The sequence below is a fragment of the Aspergillus pseudodeflectus genome (assembly GCF_044049435.1).
Source record: "Aspergillus pseudodeflectus strain CBS 756.74 chromosome Unknown BJX68scaffold_2, whole genome shotgun sequence".
NCBI lineage: Eukaryota > Fungi > Ascomycota > Eurotiomycetes > Eurotiales > Aspergillaceae > Aspergillus > Aspergillus pseudodeflectus.
The window spans coordinates 1,651,185-1,666,719 of record NW_027263778.1 but is presented as its reverse complement, the minus strand read 5'-3'; the positions used below and the strand labels follow the sequence as shown (position 1 = coordinate 1,666,719).

At 51.7% G+C, this 15,535-nt stretch overlaps 7 protein-coding genes across 7 annotated transcripts; 3 read left to right on the top strand and 4 right to left on the bottom strand.

Moving 5' to 3' along the window:
• Positions 1-1,093: 1,093 nt before the first annotated feature.
• Positions 1,094-1,900, bottom strand: BJX68DRAFT_225888 (uncharacterized protein). The gene is made up of 2 exons (XM_071038432.1): positions 1,276-1,900; positions 1,094-1,220 (listed from the first exon to the last, which is right to left on the bottom strand). Exon 1 carries the CDS (start codon positions 1,713-1,715, stop codon positions 1,428-1,430), a length of 288 nt encoding a protein of 95 aa, XP_070905356.1. The 5' UTR covers positions 1,716-1,900; the 3' UTR covers positions 1,094-1,220; positions 1,276-1,427.
• Positions 1,901-2,933: 1,033 nt separating this feature from the next.
• Positions 2,934-4,391, top strand: BJX68DRAFT_90426 (endo alpha-1,4 polygalactosaminidase). Its single transcript, XM_071049978.1, has 2 exons — positions 2,934-3,160; positions 3,226-4,391. Exon 2 carries the CDS (start codon positions 3,318-3,320, stop codon positions 4,290-4,292), a length of 975 nt encoding a protein of 324 aa, XP_070905355.1. The 5' UTR covers positions 2,934-3,160; positions 3,226-3,317; the 3' UTR covers positions 4,293-4,391.
• A 531-nt stretch (positions 4,392-4,922) lies between these two features.
• On the bottom strand, positions 4,923-5,885 carry BJX68DRAFT_90486 (uncharacterized protein). Its single transcript, XM_071049979.1, has one exon. The coding sequence runs from the start codon at positions 5,615-5,617 to the stop codon at positions 5,120-5,122; it is 498 nt and encodes a 165-aa protein (XP_070905354.1). The 5' UTR covers positions 5,618-5,885; the 3' UTR covers positions 4,923-5,119.
• A 2,618-nt stretch (positions 5,886-8,503) lies between these two features.
• Positions 8,504-9,868, bottom strand: BJX68DRAFT_261586 (spherulation-specific family 4 protein; the record flags this gene model as incomplete). The annotated part of the gene is made up of 3 exons (XM_071044177.1): positions 8,504-8,824; positions 9,094-9,451; positions 9,645-9,868. 3 exons carry the CDS (start codon positions 9,866-9,868, stop codon positions 8,504-8,506), a joined length of 903 nt encoding a protein of 300 aa, XP_070905353.1.
• A 661-nt stretch (positions 9,869-10,529) lies between these two features.
• Positions 10,530-12,320, top strand: BJX68DRAFT_90366 (NAD-dependent epimerase/dehydratase family protein). The gene has a single exon (XM_071049977.1). The coding sequence runs from the start codon at positions 10,749-10,751 to the stop codon at positions 12,042-12,044; it is 1,296 nt and encodes a 431-aa protein (XP_070905352.1). The 5' UTR covers positions 10,530-10,748; the 3' UTR covers positions 12,045-12,320.
• An 879-nt stretch (positions 12,321-13,199) lies between these two features.
• Positions 13,200-13,995, top strand: BJX68DRAFT_261584 (mitochondrial 54S ribosomal protein mL54; the record flags this gene model as incomplete). Its single annotated transcript, XM_071044176.1, has 2 exons — positions 13,200-13,674; positions 13,742-13,995. The coding sequence occupies 2 exons, from the start codon at positions 13,200-13,202 to the stop codon at positions 13,993-13,995; spliced, it is 729 nt and encodes a 242-aa protein (XP_070905351.1).
• Positions 13,996-14,141: 146 nt separating this feature from the next.
• BJX68DRAFT_90236 (uncharacterized protein) lies at positions 14,142-15,530 on the bottom strand. The gene is made up of 3 exons (XM_071049973.1): positions 15,248-15,530; positions 14,987-15,178; positions 14,142-14,931 (listed from the first exon to the last, which is right to left on the bottom strand). The coding sequence occupies exons 1-3, from the start codon at positions 15,261-15,263 to the stop codon at positions 14,171-14,173; spliced, it is 969 nt and encodes a 322-aa protein (XP_070905350.1). The 5' UTR covers positions 15,264-15,530; the 3' UTR covers positions 14,142-14,170.
• Between the last annotated feature and the right edge of the window lie 5 nt (positions 15,531-15,535).

The following is a 15,535-nucleotide window of genomic DNA, read 5'->3' as shown; positions in this document are numbered from 1 at the left end:
GTTGTTGGGAATAGCTTCAAGTTCGACAAGTATCTATATTTTTGATGGGTGATCGGATGACCCGGGATGATCGGACGACCCGGGAATTACGTTAGAGCAAAGAGGGGACCGAGAAAAGCGGGGAGAAATGAAATTCATCATACTTATCGCAGGATTTTGCATGGATTGCTTTTTCCAGAGTATTCCCTGTTGTTTTGCCAGTCCTTCCTCGGAAGATTCAGGATTGGCCGTTTCGTCAGTAGTTTCCTTCGTCCGGCCGATCAATTCGTCAATCGCGGTACGTTTTCCCACCTGTCACCCGTACGTTTCGCCTCGATCCCTGCCTGCATCCCGCATATCCCTGTCACAATTCATATACTAGGCAAATGTACACATCAGTACAGTCTTACCATAGCCTTCTTGGCTGCAGAATGTCTCACTTGCCCCTCTTTCTTCCAGACTTCCATGTCAAATCAACCATGTCTGGTAGCCTTGCCAACCCCTCACCATGCCACATGTCGACCCTAGTGCGAGAATCGCATCCCCAACAAAACATAGCGAAACAAAACACTCCCTCACCCATGTCATGACACTACGACTTACCCATCATATTCGAGCCCCAAGAGTCATGTTGCAATTAAGTTAGCCACGTCGCGCCCAAACCCTAAAATCTGACTCCTCCCCCAGACGACTCCAGCGTTGCCCTGGAGTGGTGATGCGGGCGAGCGCATCCGATTGGTAAGCCGTAGTCGCCGATTAGGACGATCGGCGAATGGGGGGCGTCGCCTTGTTTTGCCAGGTACGGAGTCAGATTTGGAGGTGATGATGTGCTGCTGGCGATGACGGATAAATGGATGGATGGAAGAAATGGGGGAGAACGATGGAGATAAGGGAGTTAAGGAGCGGAGACCATCATGTTTGCTTGCTTTTGTGGAGATTACTGAGTTGGATGTTTGATTTTGAGGCTGCGATGGTTGGCTTGGAGATGAGAATATCTTGTACTAAGCCGGCAGGCACTTTGATACTGACCAGAACAATAAAGACCAGACCGCAGTTCAATGCTTACTTGCTTAGTTCTTAGTAAAGTAGATAGCATAATCAATTCCATCCATACCAACTCTCACCTTCAGTCTTTCCAGAAATGCTTATAGAGCCGGAGCTAACTACAAAACCACCATCGGCTATTTTTGCCCTGCTCAACGGCAGTGACCGCTCTTCGCGCTTCGGCAGTCACGATGTACGTATGTACCCAACTCCCAAAACCGTAGTTAGTTACAAATTCATGAGTCGTGACAGTTCATCCCCCGTCCTTCGTCCTTCATTTGGGGTGTGCGACGGTCTGAAACTCTTGACCATATTGAGTCCTGGGTCCGAGCCTTGCGTTCTCGCGAAGGGCGTATTGCGTGTTCATGGTGCAGAGTACAGTATGTGCCGCCATAGTACCTCCGTCACGGCATCATTATGACGAGGGGGCCGGCACGCAAAAGGACTTCTACGTTTAGGATGTATGATACAGTACGGAGTAAGCATGATATGCTGCGCTGATCGCATACCGATCCAGACCTGTCAAGAACATGGCCTCTCAGCCTCTGAGAAAACCTGGAGAGAACCAAGTCACACAGCCCAATAAAAGTCAGAAAAAGCAACATGCGCTTGCAGAGAGAGACACATCCAATAGCTGCTGCAGCGCAGCGCAGATTCCAATGCAACCCCCAAAGACATTCCAACGCATGCATGAAAGTCGAGAATCTCAGCAAGACTGAGAATAGAAAACTCCCGGTGGGTTAAACCCGGAAAATGTCTCACCCTACCGATATTTGCGATATCGAGGCTAAAATTCCAACTCTCCGCTCAAGTCTTGGCTGTGCTTCAGACTCAAGCGGCGAAAGTGAGCAAAGTCCGATTCTGCAGCCAAGACGGCCCAGAGCGGAAGATGCTAGGGTATGGTGACGAGTCATGGGCGTTTTATATTGTCTTGCATATGATGCCCTTGCTAGTTCGTACTTAGTCACTGCTGCTGGCTTATCAAGCTAGCCTGCTAAGACTAGTACCCCGATGCCATGTGTTGAGTCTGTCGTGGTCTGGACGTACTCCTATACTCTACTTCTGACTTCTGCCAGAAGTACTCAAAGAGCGTGGGCATTTTACACTCGTATTATACAGGATTTACAGTCGAGTAATTTTCACTTCCCACTGGGCTGACCTGGATACGTTCCGATCCGATCGAGCCCTAATTCTGCTCTTTCATCGACCGCCTCGCCCTCAGCCACTCCCTCTTCTCAGAAAGACTGAGAACGATGTGGACGCCAACCTCGATCAAGCTAGCCGCGCAATTCTCGCTCTCACTCACGGATTCACCAAATTCGCACCGAACAGCCACAGCCCACCATGTTCTGGAACACTGGCCCAACCCTGACCCTGTATTTGGGCTGAGTCGAGGGGGTGTTTGTGCCACCGATACTGCTCGTGCAGCGCAAGCGCCTGAAGGCTGAACCCCGTTTCTAACCCCCAACTCTCTGCGGATCAGCAGATCCTCCACCATCTTTTCCATCGCGAACTTTTCTCCTCTCTTCACTTTCCCTTCACTTTGGATTCGTGTTGTTTTCCACTTTATGTGTTTGTCGGTTCGTATCTTCCCCCTCGGAACGTCGCGGCTCATTTCAGCTCCAACTGGCCCCCAAATACTAAGATTGCTAAGGATGCAATAGTTCAGCGCTAATTAGGCGGCGACATTCGATTGATTTGCTGCGCTTGTTTTTGAGATTTTGAACGGTGTTCGCCCTCGCTGTCTTGGTCGCCTGTCTCTTATATACGTGCGACCACGACGCCATAATACACTCTATTTCTCTGCGGAATTTGACCTCGCAAAACCTCAGTGTTTATATCAAATCGAGATCTACAAACGTCGAGGCAGCAGCATCGCCGCAATCATCCATCTCAACTCATCACTCATACGAGTCGCAAAGCGCAAAGCAGGATCGGAAACGAAACATCGACCGTCTTAGACACTCATCTCATTACTCCAGAGCTCATTTCACCGCTCCAAAGGATTCATGCGCTGCTCCGATATACCCAATAACTATCTTTAATCGACCAACACGCCCTTCCCGATCATTTACCATTTCCTTCCACTCTCTCCCGAGTCGCTCAATCGTTTATCTTAGCCCACCGCAACCACCGCGTGAGCAACCCTTCATCTCATCGCATCTGCGTCCTTGACCGTTTTCACTAACAACTTCATCGCAGATCGCACCCACCATCATCTTACTTCCATCCTTCGCCCCCAAATACAGCAATCCTGATTCTATTCAACGTGTCTCCGACGGAATCTCGACAAGATGGCACCACCCGCCGAAGCTATAAAGGGCTCCGGCTCAGGCTGGAGATGGAGTGCCTGGTCAACAAAGAAGAAGGCCGCACTCATCACAGCCATGCTCTTCACTCTTGCTCTCGCGCTCGGACTCGGTATTGGACTGGGACTCGGTCTCAAGGACGACGATAACAACAACGACAACGGCAATGACAATGGAGGCGGCGACAACAACAACAACAACAACGGAACGGATACCGGCGACCTCTGGCAACCGGCTGTCGGAACACCCTGGCAGATTGTGCTCAAGTACGCGCTAAACGATACGTCGGTTGATGTACCAGTCTACGACATTGATCTCTTCGATAACCCTGTTTCCACCATTGAAGAGCTTCATGATCTCGACCGCAAGGTCATCTGCTACTTCTCCGCGGGCACCTACGAGGACTGGCGCGAGGACGCCTCGGACTTTCCCAAGGAGGACATCGGCGACAACCTCGATGAATGGGAGGGCGAGAGCTGGGTGAATATCAGCTCAAAGGCGATTCGGGACATCATGATTACGCGGCTGGATCTTGCGCAACAAAAGGGGTGCGACGGCGTGGATCCTGATAATGTCGATGGGTACGACAATGAAAACGGGCTTGGGCTGACCGAGGAGGATACGATTGACTACATGCGGTTCCTTGCGGACGAGGCCAGCGACCGTGGGCTGTCGATTGGGCTCAAGAACGCGGGTGCGGTGATTTCGTCGGTTATCGGGAAGATGCAGTGGAGTGTCAATGAGCAGTGTGCGCAGTACGACGAGTGCGATGTGTATGCGGCGTTTGTGCAGGCCGGCAAACCCGTCTTCCACATCGAGTACCCCAAGGGCGACGAGGTGAACAATAACGTGGCTGTGACGGGGAGCGAGAGGAGGGATGCGTGCAACTTTGACGATTCGAGCGAGTTCTCGACGCTCATCAAGAACATGAATCTGGATAATTGGTATCAGGATTGTTAGTGAGACTGTCATTTCGGCTCTTGTACCTTATCGCATCGCATATCGCATACCACATACTACATAGCAAGCATATAGTGGAGTTGTTGGTTCTCCTCATCTGGTGCGGGGTAGTAGTACTACTGGCATAGATCGTACTGGAGTCATCTATAGACTTTGCTTTCTGAGCTAGGTTGAGCTGCAACACCTGGGACACTGCGATGGCTACAGTACAAAAGCGACCGCACCAGGCCATTTCCCTCGATCGCACATGCCTCCTCATCTCGTCTCTATCACCCCGCCAGCATGTGCTCGTCCCCTTGAATAGTAAAATCCTCCTCGCTCCTTCACCCAGACTGGCTGGACTCGGATTTCGCCGCGGATGGTACTTCTTTGTCGCGGCGCGAGGCGAGGCGATTGGGAAGCGAACTGAACTCCAAAAGGAAGAGTTGGTGTAGCCGTGGTACACTACTTTAGATTGCGGCTGGTCGGTGAACATGAATGGGAGAGAGGATGCGAGGCGATGCGATTCGGTGCCTCGCCTCTTCAATTAATCAAACAAAGGCCTCATGGTGGTGTAAGCGTGCTGTAGCGCGCATCGCATAGCGCAGTTGATGATTTTATGAAAAGAAGAGAAATCCTGTCGCGTCGCATTGCTCAAAGGGTACCGGGCGGATTAGCGAGCGTAGCGCTGGCGCCCGACTTGACCTACAGAGTTAGTCGTGTAGTTAGTTGGGTAGCGTAGATTAGATAGTCTGCTGAGGCGTCATTTGTCGCAAGAACGAACATGTCAGTAAGTCATAGTTAACTTGTCGACGGGCCGAAGGATGTTCTAGATCCCACCGACTCTATCAAAGAGACCATACTCCGAAATATGGCGGAAGAACTAGATGTATAGCTTGGGCAGCTGGGCCGCTTGGCCTCCTCCCCGCGTATCGCCTACATATACCGTAACCGCGCGCCCAAATCCCCCGCACGAACACGTCCACACCGCACCACAACCACAACCACAACCACAACTCTGAATTCACCCGGCCGGCTCGACTAGCCGCCCGTTCCCGTCGCCCGCCGTTCTCCTCGTCGCTCCCCTTAGCCACCCGACGGGCCACAGGGGCAATGAGGGGCACAGGCCCAGGCACCGCGCCATCATCGCACCACTGCAGGCGCTGTGGCGAGGGACATGACTCGGGCGTTCGCTGGCGGGCGGTGACTCCTGGGAGTGGTTTGTTGGTGCTGGTGAGGCAGTTCGCTTCGCTTGAACGGTTTCTAGAGGGAAGGAGGAGTCCGGATACGAGTTGGCTTTGCGATGGCAAAGCCTGGGGTGATGGAGAGGGTTTTGTCGTTTCCATTGTTCGATTTCAGGGCCGTGTTGATCTGGCGATGATAATGACTCGGAGGGCTTTTTGTCAGTGTCTGTATTGTGGTTCGTACTGGTACATCTGGCGGGTGTACGGCTCGGTATCGAGGTACTTTTTCGTATTGAGGATACGGCAGTTCAAGACATTGTCAAACACGCATTACGAATCAATACCCACCAGACAAAACTGGTACACTAAACCAACTCAATCAGCACCTCGTCCATAATGGATAGCTCCCAGTAAATAGACATATCACAGCTCTGTCCTAGCATAAACCCTAGTCGTCTTCTCACACATTCCATTCCGCCGCCTCGTCTCCATCCATCTCCACCCATCTCCCCGAAGCCAGCCTCAGTCTCACACTGAGACACCGAACAGGAGATCTCAAATAGAGTTAATGTCGCACATCGCGCATCAGAGACGAAGATCAGGATCAAGCGGGGACGTTTGCCGTGTTTCACTCCTTGATTTCGTCTTCAATGTTCTATCCAGAAGGTTCAAGTTTCTCCTTTAGTTCTAAGCGTGTATCACCTAACGAACATGAGACCGCCCGGTGGGCACAAAAGTTCCGAAGATTTCAAGAAAGAGGAAGAGGAGAAAAATTTAGGCAAGGCGCTAAACATCGATCGGACGGGTGGAGGATCGAAGACGAGCCTAGACAGGCCCACAGGCTCCTCCGTCTCCGTCACTAGGTAGGTCATAGCTCGCTGGCTCGGTTAGACTTCTGACCTTAGGGATGGGCCGGAGGATACCGACTACCGAGCACTAAGTTAGCATTATTTTAGCTGGAGCATTAGCGAGCATCAACTTTCTCCGTCTGAAGAAGAATAGATTATAGAGGGGCCTAGATTCTCACTAGTTCGTGGCCGGTGTGGAATTGTAAATGATAGATCATCGAGGCCAAAATCGAGTCGAGACTGAGTTCACGAACTGCGAAAGCCTTTTGTCTTTTGATGTCCTCGACAGATGTTCAGGGCAGAAGCCCTCGGAATTCAACTCCAGATCTCCGGACCGAGGTACGAACTGCTCCCAAACTTCCACAGGAACCAAAGTGAGGGAGATCCTCTTCATCCTTCAGGGAAAACGGGAAATAAAACGCGGGGGGAGCGCCAATCGCCCATCCTTAATTTCGGCCCTGGTCCCATTTCTGCAGTAGATGTTGCGATTGACGATTGCTCACCGATTGCTAATCAGTCAATGAATGAATCAAAGCTCCGACGAGCGCTAACAAAGAAAAATCGACGAGAGACGACTGATCTAATTTTGTCAGCCAGTATCTTGGCAGGACAGAACAACAGTGCCTGGCCTCGATTTTCGGTCGCGGACAAGTCACACCTCAGACAGAATTCGCCGGTGGGGTAACAAGATGCGGCCCCGCCAAGAATCCAAGATGCTCCCAAGAGTTTGAGGATACGTATCACTTTGGGCGAAGTGGCTGAGGCGTTGCTTTGCTTTGCTTCTGTGCTTGCTTTTGGAGCGGTTCCTGTCCTTGCGTGCTTCGCTTCGAACCACCCCGCCACACCGACTCCTTGAGTCCTTGTCGGACTTGTCCTCTCCTTGTCTCGACTCATTGTTTTCCCTCGCTTCCGTCGCTCTCGCCAAGGTACACTGTTACCATTCTCAGGATAGTCTGCGTCTGGCACCTAGCTGCTCGGCCCAGTGAGTCAATTTGTGACGGCGAGCGTTTGCTCTCCTTTCATACATTCCCGTGGACGGGAAGAGGCAATTTTGACCTGGTCGATGAGAACCTGGGTGCATACATGTCTGGTTGGGCTGAAATCGATACGTTGAGCAACTAGTCCAGGCGTCTCCGGGTAGCCACAGATCCCTCGGGGAAAATGACAAAGAAAATAGATCGGAATCTGCGCTGTGCAAGGCAAGGCAAGGCAGATAGGAGAATTATACCCACCAAAGCTCCGGCTGTGTTGTACAGGCGCAGTTTTGAAATCTCCGACTCCGAGCAATGTCCTGTATATCTCCGTAGGATGCCACCCATACGGAGTAGCATGATACGACGAAAGAGCGACAACAAACAGATGAGACAAGTGTTCGTCACCTTCGTCATTATGAACTAATAATGCATACACAACTATAAATATCGCCCATATGTATGTATGTCTTACCAGGAACCCGGCATGCCATGGCACGCTGGCCAGATCGGGCTCGGACGAAGAAGCCGTGTACGGTTTGGATTGCATGATGCCATTATTTTGCAGGGGTGGTGATAGGTGAGGATAAACGCAGCGCTCGCAGGGACGACTCCCTAGATCCAGCCGATCAACCCAGTCTCCCACCCTTCAGACTGTCCAGACTCTCCTGCAGTGTGGACCGGACATCTGTTCGCCGTCTATTGTGCAGGTTTTAGAAAACCCCGCCGATTGCATTTTTGCGCTGACCTGGCCCAGATTCTGGCTCCGCCAATCGTCCGGCACGCCGCGGGATGTGTTGAATTGTGCTGGTTACACTTGTCCCAGTCGAGGCTCATCGTGCGACTACTGGCGAGGTTTGGTTTTATTGAGTCCGATTGCGTGTTGCACAACTCCTCCCGACGAGCCAAGGAGCGAGGAAGGACGGCCGTAATGAAAATTACGCGCCCATAATTTGACGATACCCAGTCTTGGCGCCATCAATATCATACCCCACCCCAATAACAAAAGCAAGACTGCCACAGAAAAAAAGAAATCAGAGACTGGGAACTTGGAAGATTCTGGGAATTCTCTTGGAAGAGACAAGGTTTCAGATACGGCAGATCAAGGCTACCATCAAGCATTAGGCACCGCCTCATCGCAGGAATCTGAATCATATTCTAACCTCTATCTCCTCTGCCTAGGTACCGGTATCTCAGGGCACACGGTAGTTGCTGCCACAAGGATTGCACTATTGGGCCATCAAACTCACAAACTCAGCCCACTGGTCGCCAAAGTTGGCATAGTAGTCGGTACTCAGGTGCGTAATAAACACCTCGTCTGCAACTCGTCGGACCTGCCTGACGAAGCCACGGAGCTGTGACCCTTCCACATTGTCTGGAACCGAGTGGATCACGGCGCAGAGTTGGCGGCGGTCGCTGTCTGGAATCTGCTCGAACATCTTCGCTCCATCTCGCTCCAGGAAGGTGTCATATGTTGCCTCAAAGACCACAGTCGAGTCAGCGGTCGACAGGTAGCGAGAGTCGGGGACGACTCCGGGGTTGTGAAAAACCTAGAATTGGCAAGAATTAGCATTCATCCTACCCAATAGTCCGGCAATTGTTCGGCCACCTCGACGTTTCCAGACAGGGGGTTGATCGAGACGCCGAGCAAAGCTGAAAAAAAAGGCTCGATCCAGATTGAAGGGCTAGAACGGGGAGAATTTTCAACAAGTGAACATGCCAAGAGCGCCGGATATAGTTGTAGGAAACGAAAGATGGATATGACCCGGCAGAGGCGATCTCCGCGTGGAGAGCGTCACACAGCAGCGGCAACACTTACGAAATTGTCGGGCCCCAGACCAGGGGCGCTTCGCACGATCGAAGCCAGTTCCTTCAGGCACGCCAGATCTTCAGCGTTGTACTGTTGCGGCGTTTCATCGAAAAATATTCCCCGAACCGCAAGGTTGGGATTGGCGCTGACGGTTGGCCATGCGGCGTAAGTCTCGATGTCTCTGCGCACCAGCGACATGTTGCGCTTAGCGTACGTCGTAGGGACGTAGCCCAGCAGCCGGACATTGTCATGAGCGGCTAATCTGGGAACCTCCCTAGTGTAATTGCCGTCTGGCAGGACGTTCGGGCCCGGACCGCTACCAGGGTTCACGACAACAGTAAAGTTGACATCGGGGTGGGCAGAGATCCTAGGGCGTTTAGCTGCAGCTCTCAGTAAATCAGAGGCGCTTCCCGTCCCACGCCGATGCCATTGCAGGCGGCTGATGGCGTTCGCAGGGTTCCAGATTGTCCTGTCCGAATGACAGGGGGGTGGTATGGCAGATTGACAGAAGAGGCGCAAAATAAAATAAATTTAGGCCACAAAAAAAGCTAGACACTTACACATTGACCAGCGGATCCCACGCACCAGGAGCGGGGTACACATAAAGAGGAACAAAGACCTTTGCTTTCGGTCCCATACTAATATTATCTTTGCGCAAGGTGAGCAACAGGGCGGGTGGGAGGACGACTGCGAGGATAGCGACAAAGGCAAGAGCGGCAGCAGCAACGCGAGACCGTCGGCTGCGAAGGCAGCGCCTCTCCCTCACGTGTTTCCCAGGTCCCATAGCGGTGGAAGAAGTGCAAAGCTAAAAGAGTAGCGCATCAGAATAATGCGACAAAGGGCAAGGCGCCAGAAAAAAGTGGGCTTTGTTGGCGATGGCGACGATGTCAGACACTGGTCCGGAAAGCCTAGCAATAAGTAGCCCTGGTCCTTCAAACTTAGAGATGAGGTGATCTGTAGGGAGCCAGACCTGCTTTCGTCAACCGCGCGCGCCCAAAATAGAGTGGATCGGGGTTTAGTCCATGCACCAGACTTGGTTTTAGTGATTGTAGCCGTCCGCCGAAGCGACTATTCCCTTCCTCCCTGACTTAAAGTACCCAAGGTGCGTACTGCAGTCCTGTGGAGAGCGCCTAGAGTCGTCTGATACTAGCCAACCGGGGGCTAAATTCAGTGTCCAGCTCTCCCCAGCGTGCTCGGTCGCGTCTCATTGCAGGAAAAGAAGCTGACGGTGCTAATTTATTCTGAACCTCTTGTTTCCTTTTTCTTCGATTTTTTGAATAATCTTTTTTTCCTCTTTCCTTCTGTTTCCGCTGCTGCCACCTCTGACCCTGCTTGCATTCGTTCGGTTGGTTTATGTGTTGTTGTAAATAGGCGAGTCACGACTCACGATATCTTCGCCTGACTTGACTCGAAACCGCAGCGGTTACATCGAAGAAGGCCCAGAGAAAAGTGCAGGGCTCGCTTTGACAAAGTATAAAAATTTTGCGAACTCTCCTTTCTCTTGGGTGGTCGGTCCTCGAGTCACTCACCCTCATTGAAGTTTGACGGGAGAAACCAACTCGTTATTCTTTCGAAACCGGTCGTTGCATTTGGTCAACCGCTCTTGCTTGTGCCACATCTTGGTCTTTATCAATATCTGTGCCTCGCTGTTTTCAGAGTCGACAATGGAAAGTCCTCGACAGTCAGACGCAAGTTCTCCTGCGGAGCCCTGCTCTCCGATATGCGTGGATACGCCAGCAACGCAGTCGTCCGTCTTGTTTGACGGCAACCTAGACGAGTTACTGCGTAACTTCCCCCTCCGACAGTACATCCTGGTCACTGGGGGCCTCGGGTTCATTGGAAGTCACACGACATTAGAACTGCTCAAGGCCAGCTATAACGTGATTGTGATCGACAACCTCAGCAATTCTTTCCAAAGCGTTTTTGACCGCATCAAACTTTTGGCGCAAAACCACCATGAAAAACATGGAACGCAGATGCCAGCCCTGCATTTGGACACTCACGACTATCGGGATACCGCCGCCCTTAGGGAACTGCTCGATCAGTATCAGCTCCAGTCCAGATGGGGTACCCCCAAATCCAAGATTGCTGGCGTCATCCACTTTGCCGCTTACAAGGCTGTCGAGGAGAGTATCAGGAGCCCGCTCAAATACTATTCCAACAACGTAAGCGGTCTCATCGACTTTGCATTGACTTTGGGCGAGTATGGTATCAAAACGTTCATCTTCTCTTCGTCGGCTACCGTTTACGGGACGCTGGCAACATCTGGTCTGCCGCTCAAAGAAGAACTTTGCGCGCACAAGGACGAAAACTTCCAGAACGCCGACGGGTTTGGCATGACGGTCAAGGCTGGGTGCACCGGAATCACGAACCCGTATGGGCGCACAAAATGGATGTGCGAAGCGATACTCGCGGATCTAGCAGCTTCTGATCCAGAGTGGACGATTGTCGCGCTCCGGTACTTCAATCCAATCGGCTGCGATGAGTCGGGCTTGCTTGGTGAAGATCCCAGGCAGACCCCAACAAATCTATTGCCGGTCGTGGTAAAAGTCATGACAGGGGAATACAAGGAACTGCAAATGTTCGGCACTGACTGGGATACGGAGGACGGCACTGCCGTCCGTGACTTCATCCATGTTACCGACTTGGCCCGGGGACATGTTGCAGCCTTTGACGTTGCTTTGGAGGGCAAACTGGTTGAAAATTTCCGCGCATTCAACTTGGGCACCGGTAGAGGGCACTCGGTGATGGAAGTCGTCGATACCATGGAGAGTGTTTCTTCCAAGCGAATCCCAACAAAGGCTGCCCCTCGGCGTCAGGGAGATGTCGGTTCCTGCGTTGCCATCGCCACCAGGTCGGAACAAGAGCTTCGTTGGAAGACTGAAAAGACGCTGAAGGATGCGTGCGGGAGCTTGTGTAAGTTCTTGGAATCGAGTGGTTTGCATCTCTCGAGATGTTGAGTTCAAGCGCATGTGTTTATAATAGGCGTTTGGGTTTCCTTCAGTTGTCTTGATTCTGTCTGTTCGTCAATGTAGCAACCTCACGAGCTTCTTGTCCTTTGCATGATAGAAAATGTTTTTTTTTCTGTTCGAGGCACCTTCGTCAGTCATTCTTGTTGTATTCTTTTTTTTGATATGTGATGTTGGAAGGTTGCAGAGTTTTGCATGACTAGACGTGCTTGTGCTCTCATAATACTTAATTGAGTGAAGGGATGTCTCTGTATATAACGATGACTATGCTCGGTTAGTTTGAGACTTCTTTCACATCAAAACGGGAAGGTGATTTGTTTGAGTCTCGAACAAAAGGTAGAACAGCCGCTCAGAGTCCAGACTCGGTGTAAGAGGGCGATATGGAGTACGGGTTGCTGACCGAGAGACCCAGTCACTTGACGTTTGCTGCGATATGCGAACAGTGACTCGCTCACAGGTAGTACAGCACGGGTATATCTCATAGCGGTACTACAGTAGTTGGTGATTTTGGAAGGTTAGTGACACTAGTAGTCTTCTGGCACTTCACTGTGATGAGAGATGTGTGCGCATTGGTAATGCAACCTCGCGACGAGTGGTTGAGCTGGGACAAGCCGAGACGGAGACGCAGGAAGCGTTTGAACGTAAAGAACACCCTGGCCCTGCAGAGACTAGAGAGACCAAGCTTTTCGTTGGAGCATGATGCTTGTCGTCACCAAGGCTACGGATCGACGCCACTTGGTTGAAATAGCAAGCGGTGTCATCAACCTGTATCAAACAGGGTATCAGAAGATCATAAATTGTGAGAAACAATATTCGACCAGGTTCTTGAAAAACGTAACTTGGTGCAATACACCGTTGTTTTTGGTTGCGCCAGTCTTAAAGATAGACGAGAGGATTAACGAAGCTGAAATGAAGAACAGCTTGGGTGTTCATGATGGTTGATATGGTTCCCATCTAGGTAAGGCCTATTTTGCACGTGATAGCAATGTCACGTGAAACCTCCGGCTTGGCATCAAATTCATCCGCAGATTTCTTGATCCAGAGCGTGATCCGATTCCATTCCGTCCATCCATTGTGCTGTCCCGGCTTGGATCTGTCGAGGCGCAGTTTATTCTCAGCGCTCAATTCAGTATTCCAACCTTCATCATGAAGATCATCTGCCAACAATGTCGGTCGAGCATCCTGACTCGAATCCAACACCAGACAATCACATCCTCGTACCGTGCAACTTCTCAGGTCCAACGCATTCAGTTCCGCAGCTACAGCGATAATGCGCCCACAGTATCAGCCACACCACCTCCTCCCAAGCCTCGTCAACCCATAGGCGAGGGCATCACGATCCCGTCCGCAATCTCCTCAGCTACCCCTGGCGTGTCGCAACCGCTGAGCACCCCCGAGGGTGTCCACGTCGATGTCGACCCAACGCAGCCCTCGAAAGCCGCCAAAAAGGTTGAACGGCCCCCAAGTTCCTGCGAGCCCGGAACGAAGCTTGTCGGCCTCAACTACTTCAAGAACAAGCCGGACATTATTGCTATGGAGGATGAGGAGTACCCCGAGTGGCTGTGGACATTGCTGGATAGCTCAAATAAGGAGGTTAAGAAGGGCGGCGTGGACCCGAGCAGTATGTATACCAGCTATTGGGATATTGAATCAAAGTGTCTCACGGTACTAACATTCATCCTTACTAGCTCTGAATAAGAAACAGCGCAAGCGCTATGAGAAGAAGATGGCCGCGCGCGCCGCAACATTACCGCGCCAAATCCCCGTCCACCATCAGGCCTCTGATCTCACACCTGCCGATTACAACCGTACCGAGAAGGCTCCTAAAGACCTCCTGGATGAGGCTGCAGACAGTCTCGAGAAGCGGTCCGAAATTACGAAGAGCGCGAGACTGGCCCGGAGGAAGGCAATCAGGGAGGACAACTTCTTGCGCGGCCTCTAGTTTTGGTGTGCATTCTTGTGTAAATCTAGGTGTATATTTGTGGCTGACCTGCTGGGCTTTCCCCTTTACCGTGTATTATAAGACTACCATATTTTCTTCAGATCACAGCCAATCCTGAATAGAACTTTTGTCATGTATTCGCACATTGTCTGGTATGCACTTACCAAACACCGACCTACTGGGCAACCTCCCATTCCTTATCCTCGCCTTGCCCTTCCACCCATGGATAAACCGCATCCCACAGCGCCCGCAGCTCCCCATCACCTACCTCAATCAGCTCCTCCCAAATCTTCTCGTCCGCACACCGGTACCAAGTCATAAACGCAACGTAAATCAAATCCGCATACCCGGGCTTCTCTCCCTCAAAGAACGGCCCCGTCTTCCCACTCTTCCCCTTCAGCATCACCACCAGCGGCCTGATATCCTTCTTCATCTTTTCTACCAAGGCGCGCACCTCACCTTCGCTTGTCGGCTTGACCTCTTCAAGCGGCTTCCCGAAGAAAGCCTTCGTGGCCCGCGTTCGCGTGTAATACTCCTGTCCGCGCGGATCGAGGATGTCCCGGATTGCTGGAATGAGGAGGGTATACCCGCTCCCTGCGATGTCGCGCATCAGCCTCTCCACCGCGACTGCGAGGGCATAGCTTGCGTTCCCTGAGGGGAATATTGTCGGTGTGGGGTAGAGTTCTTCAAGATGCCGGGCAATAGGAAGGGAGTCCATCAGGGCCCCGTGAGGATTAGACTTTATGGTAGGGTGGACGATTGCGGGGAGGGTGTGTGGAACAGGGGCGGTTCCATCTGGGTGAGGAGGCACGGAGAGGGATTTCAGAAGGGGTTCGATATCCGGGTATGAGACGTAGGTCTGAGTGTATGAGACACCTTTGAAGTTGAGGATTGTTCGAGTTTTCAGGGTGTTAGGGGACCAGGCCTTTGTAGGTCCTGTTGTTGTATGAGATGTTAGTGTATCCTGGTAAATCAGAGGTATTAGACGTACCAGGCAAGTCTGACAGAATGTCGAAAAAGTGCACTGGGGTAGAATCTGCCATTGTGAACGTTTTGGTGCTGAGGCTGGTTATCGTCAATGCCTGGTTCCCATAATGAACCATATATATGCGCTCCGGGGAATCAACCCGGAGTTCCCGACAAGAAGGTTGACTTGATTTATCAGCCTTGGACGCCGGATACGCTTACGAGATCGTCAGTAGACGTTTATGTAGAGTGTTCGGATAGGTACCAGTTTGCCTGCACCCCGTACCTTGTTCCTTGGACATCGGCACCGCCCTTACTTGAATAGGCGACTCGTTCCTAAAAGTACGGTGGAGATTAAAATAGCTTCAAGGTTACCCCGCAGAGGGGCAGCACATCCATCACCGACTCTTCATTCACCAGTGTCTGTCGCTCAAGAGACACAAGGTGTATACTATATAGAAGTATCCTTTGTCAATTCAAGGAGTACTTGCTTAGGACGACGCTTATAGGACGATCTCGCGATGCCCGACCTGACGCCGAGACATGCACGCGCCATGCCACGCAAAGTGGAGCA

Coding starts and splice junctions, on each gene's coding strand:
- BJX68DRAFT_225888 (XM_071038432.1), bottom strand. CDS start 1,715: ATGCATGCGTTGGAATGTCTTTGGGGGTTGCATTGGAATCTGCGCTGC.
- BJX68DRAFT_90426 (XM_071049978.1), top strand. CDS start 3,318: ATGGCACCACCCGCCGAAGCTATAAAGGGCTCCGGCTCAGGCTGGAGA.
- BJX68DRAFT_90486 (XM_071049979.1), bottom strand. CDS start 5,617: ATGGAAACGACAAAACCCTCTCCATCACCCCAGGCTTTGCCATCGCAA.
- BJX68DRAFT_90366 (XM_071049977.1), top strand. CDS start 10,749: ATGGAAAGTCCTCGACAGTCAGACGCAAGTTCTCCTGCGGAGCCCTGC.
- BJX68DRAFT_90236 (XM_071049973.1), bottom strand. Junction 14,932..14,986: donor CATTCTGTCAGACTTGCCTG/GTACGTCTAATA, acceptor ATACAACAACAG/GACCTACAAAGGCCTGGTCC.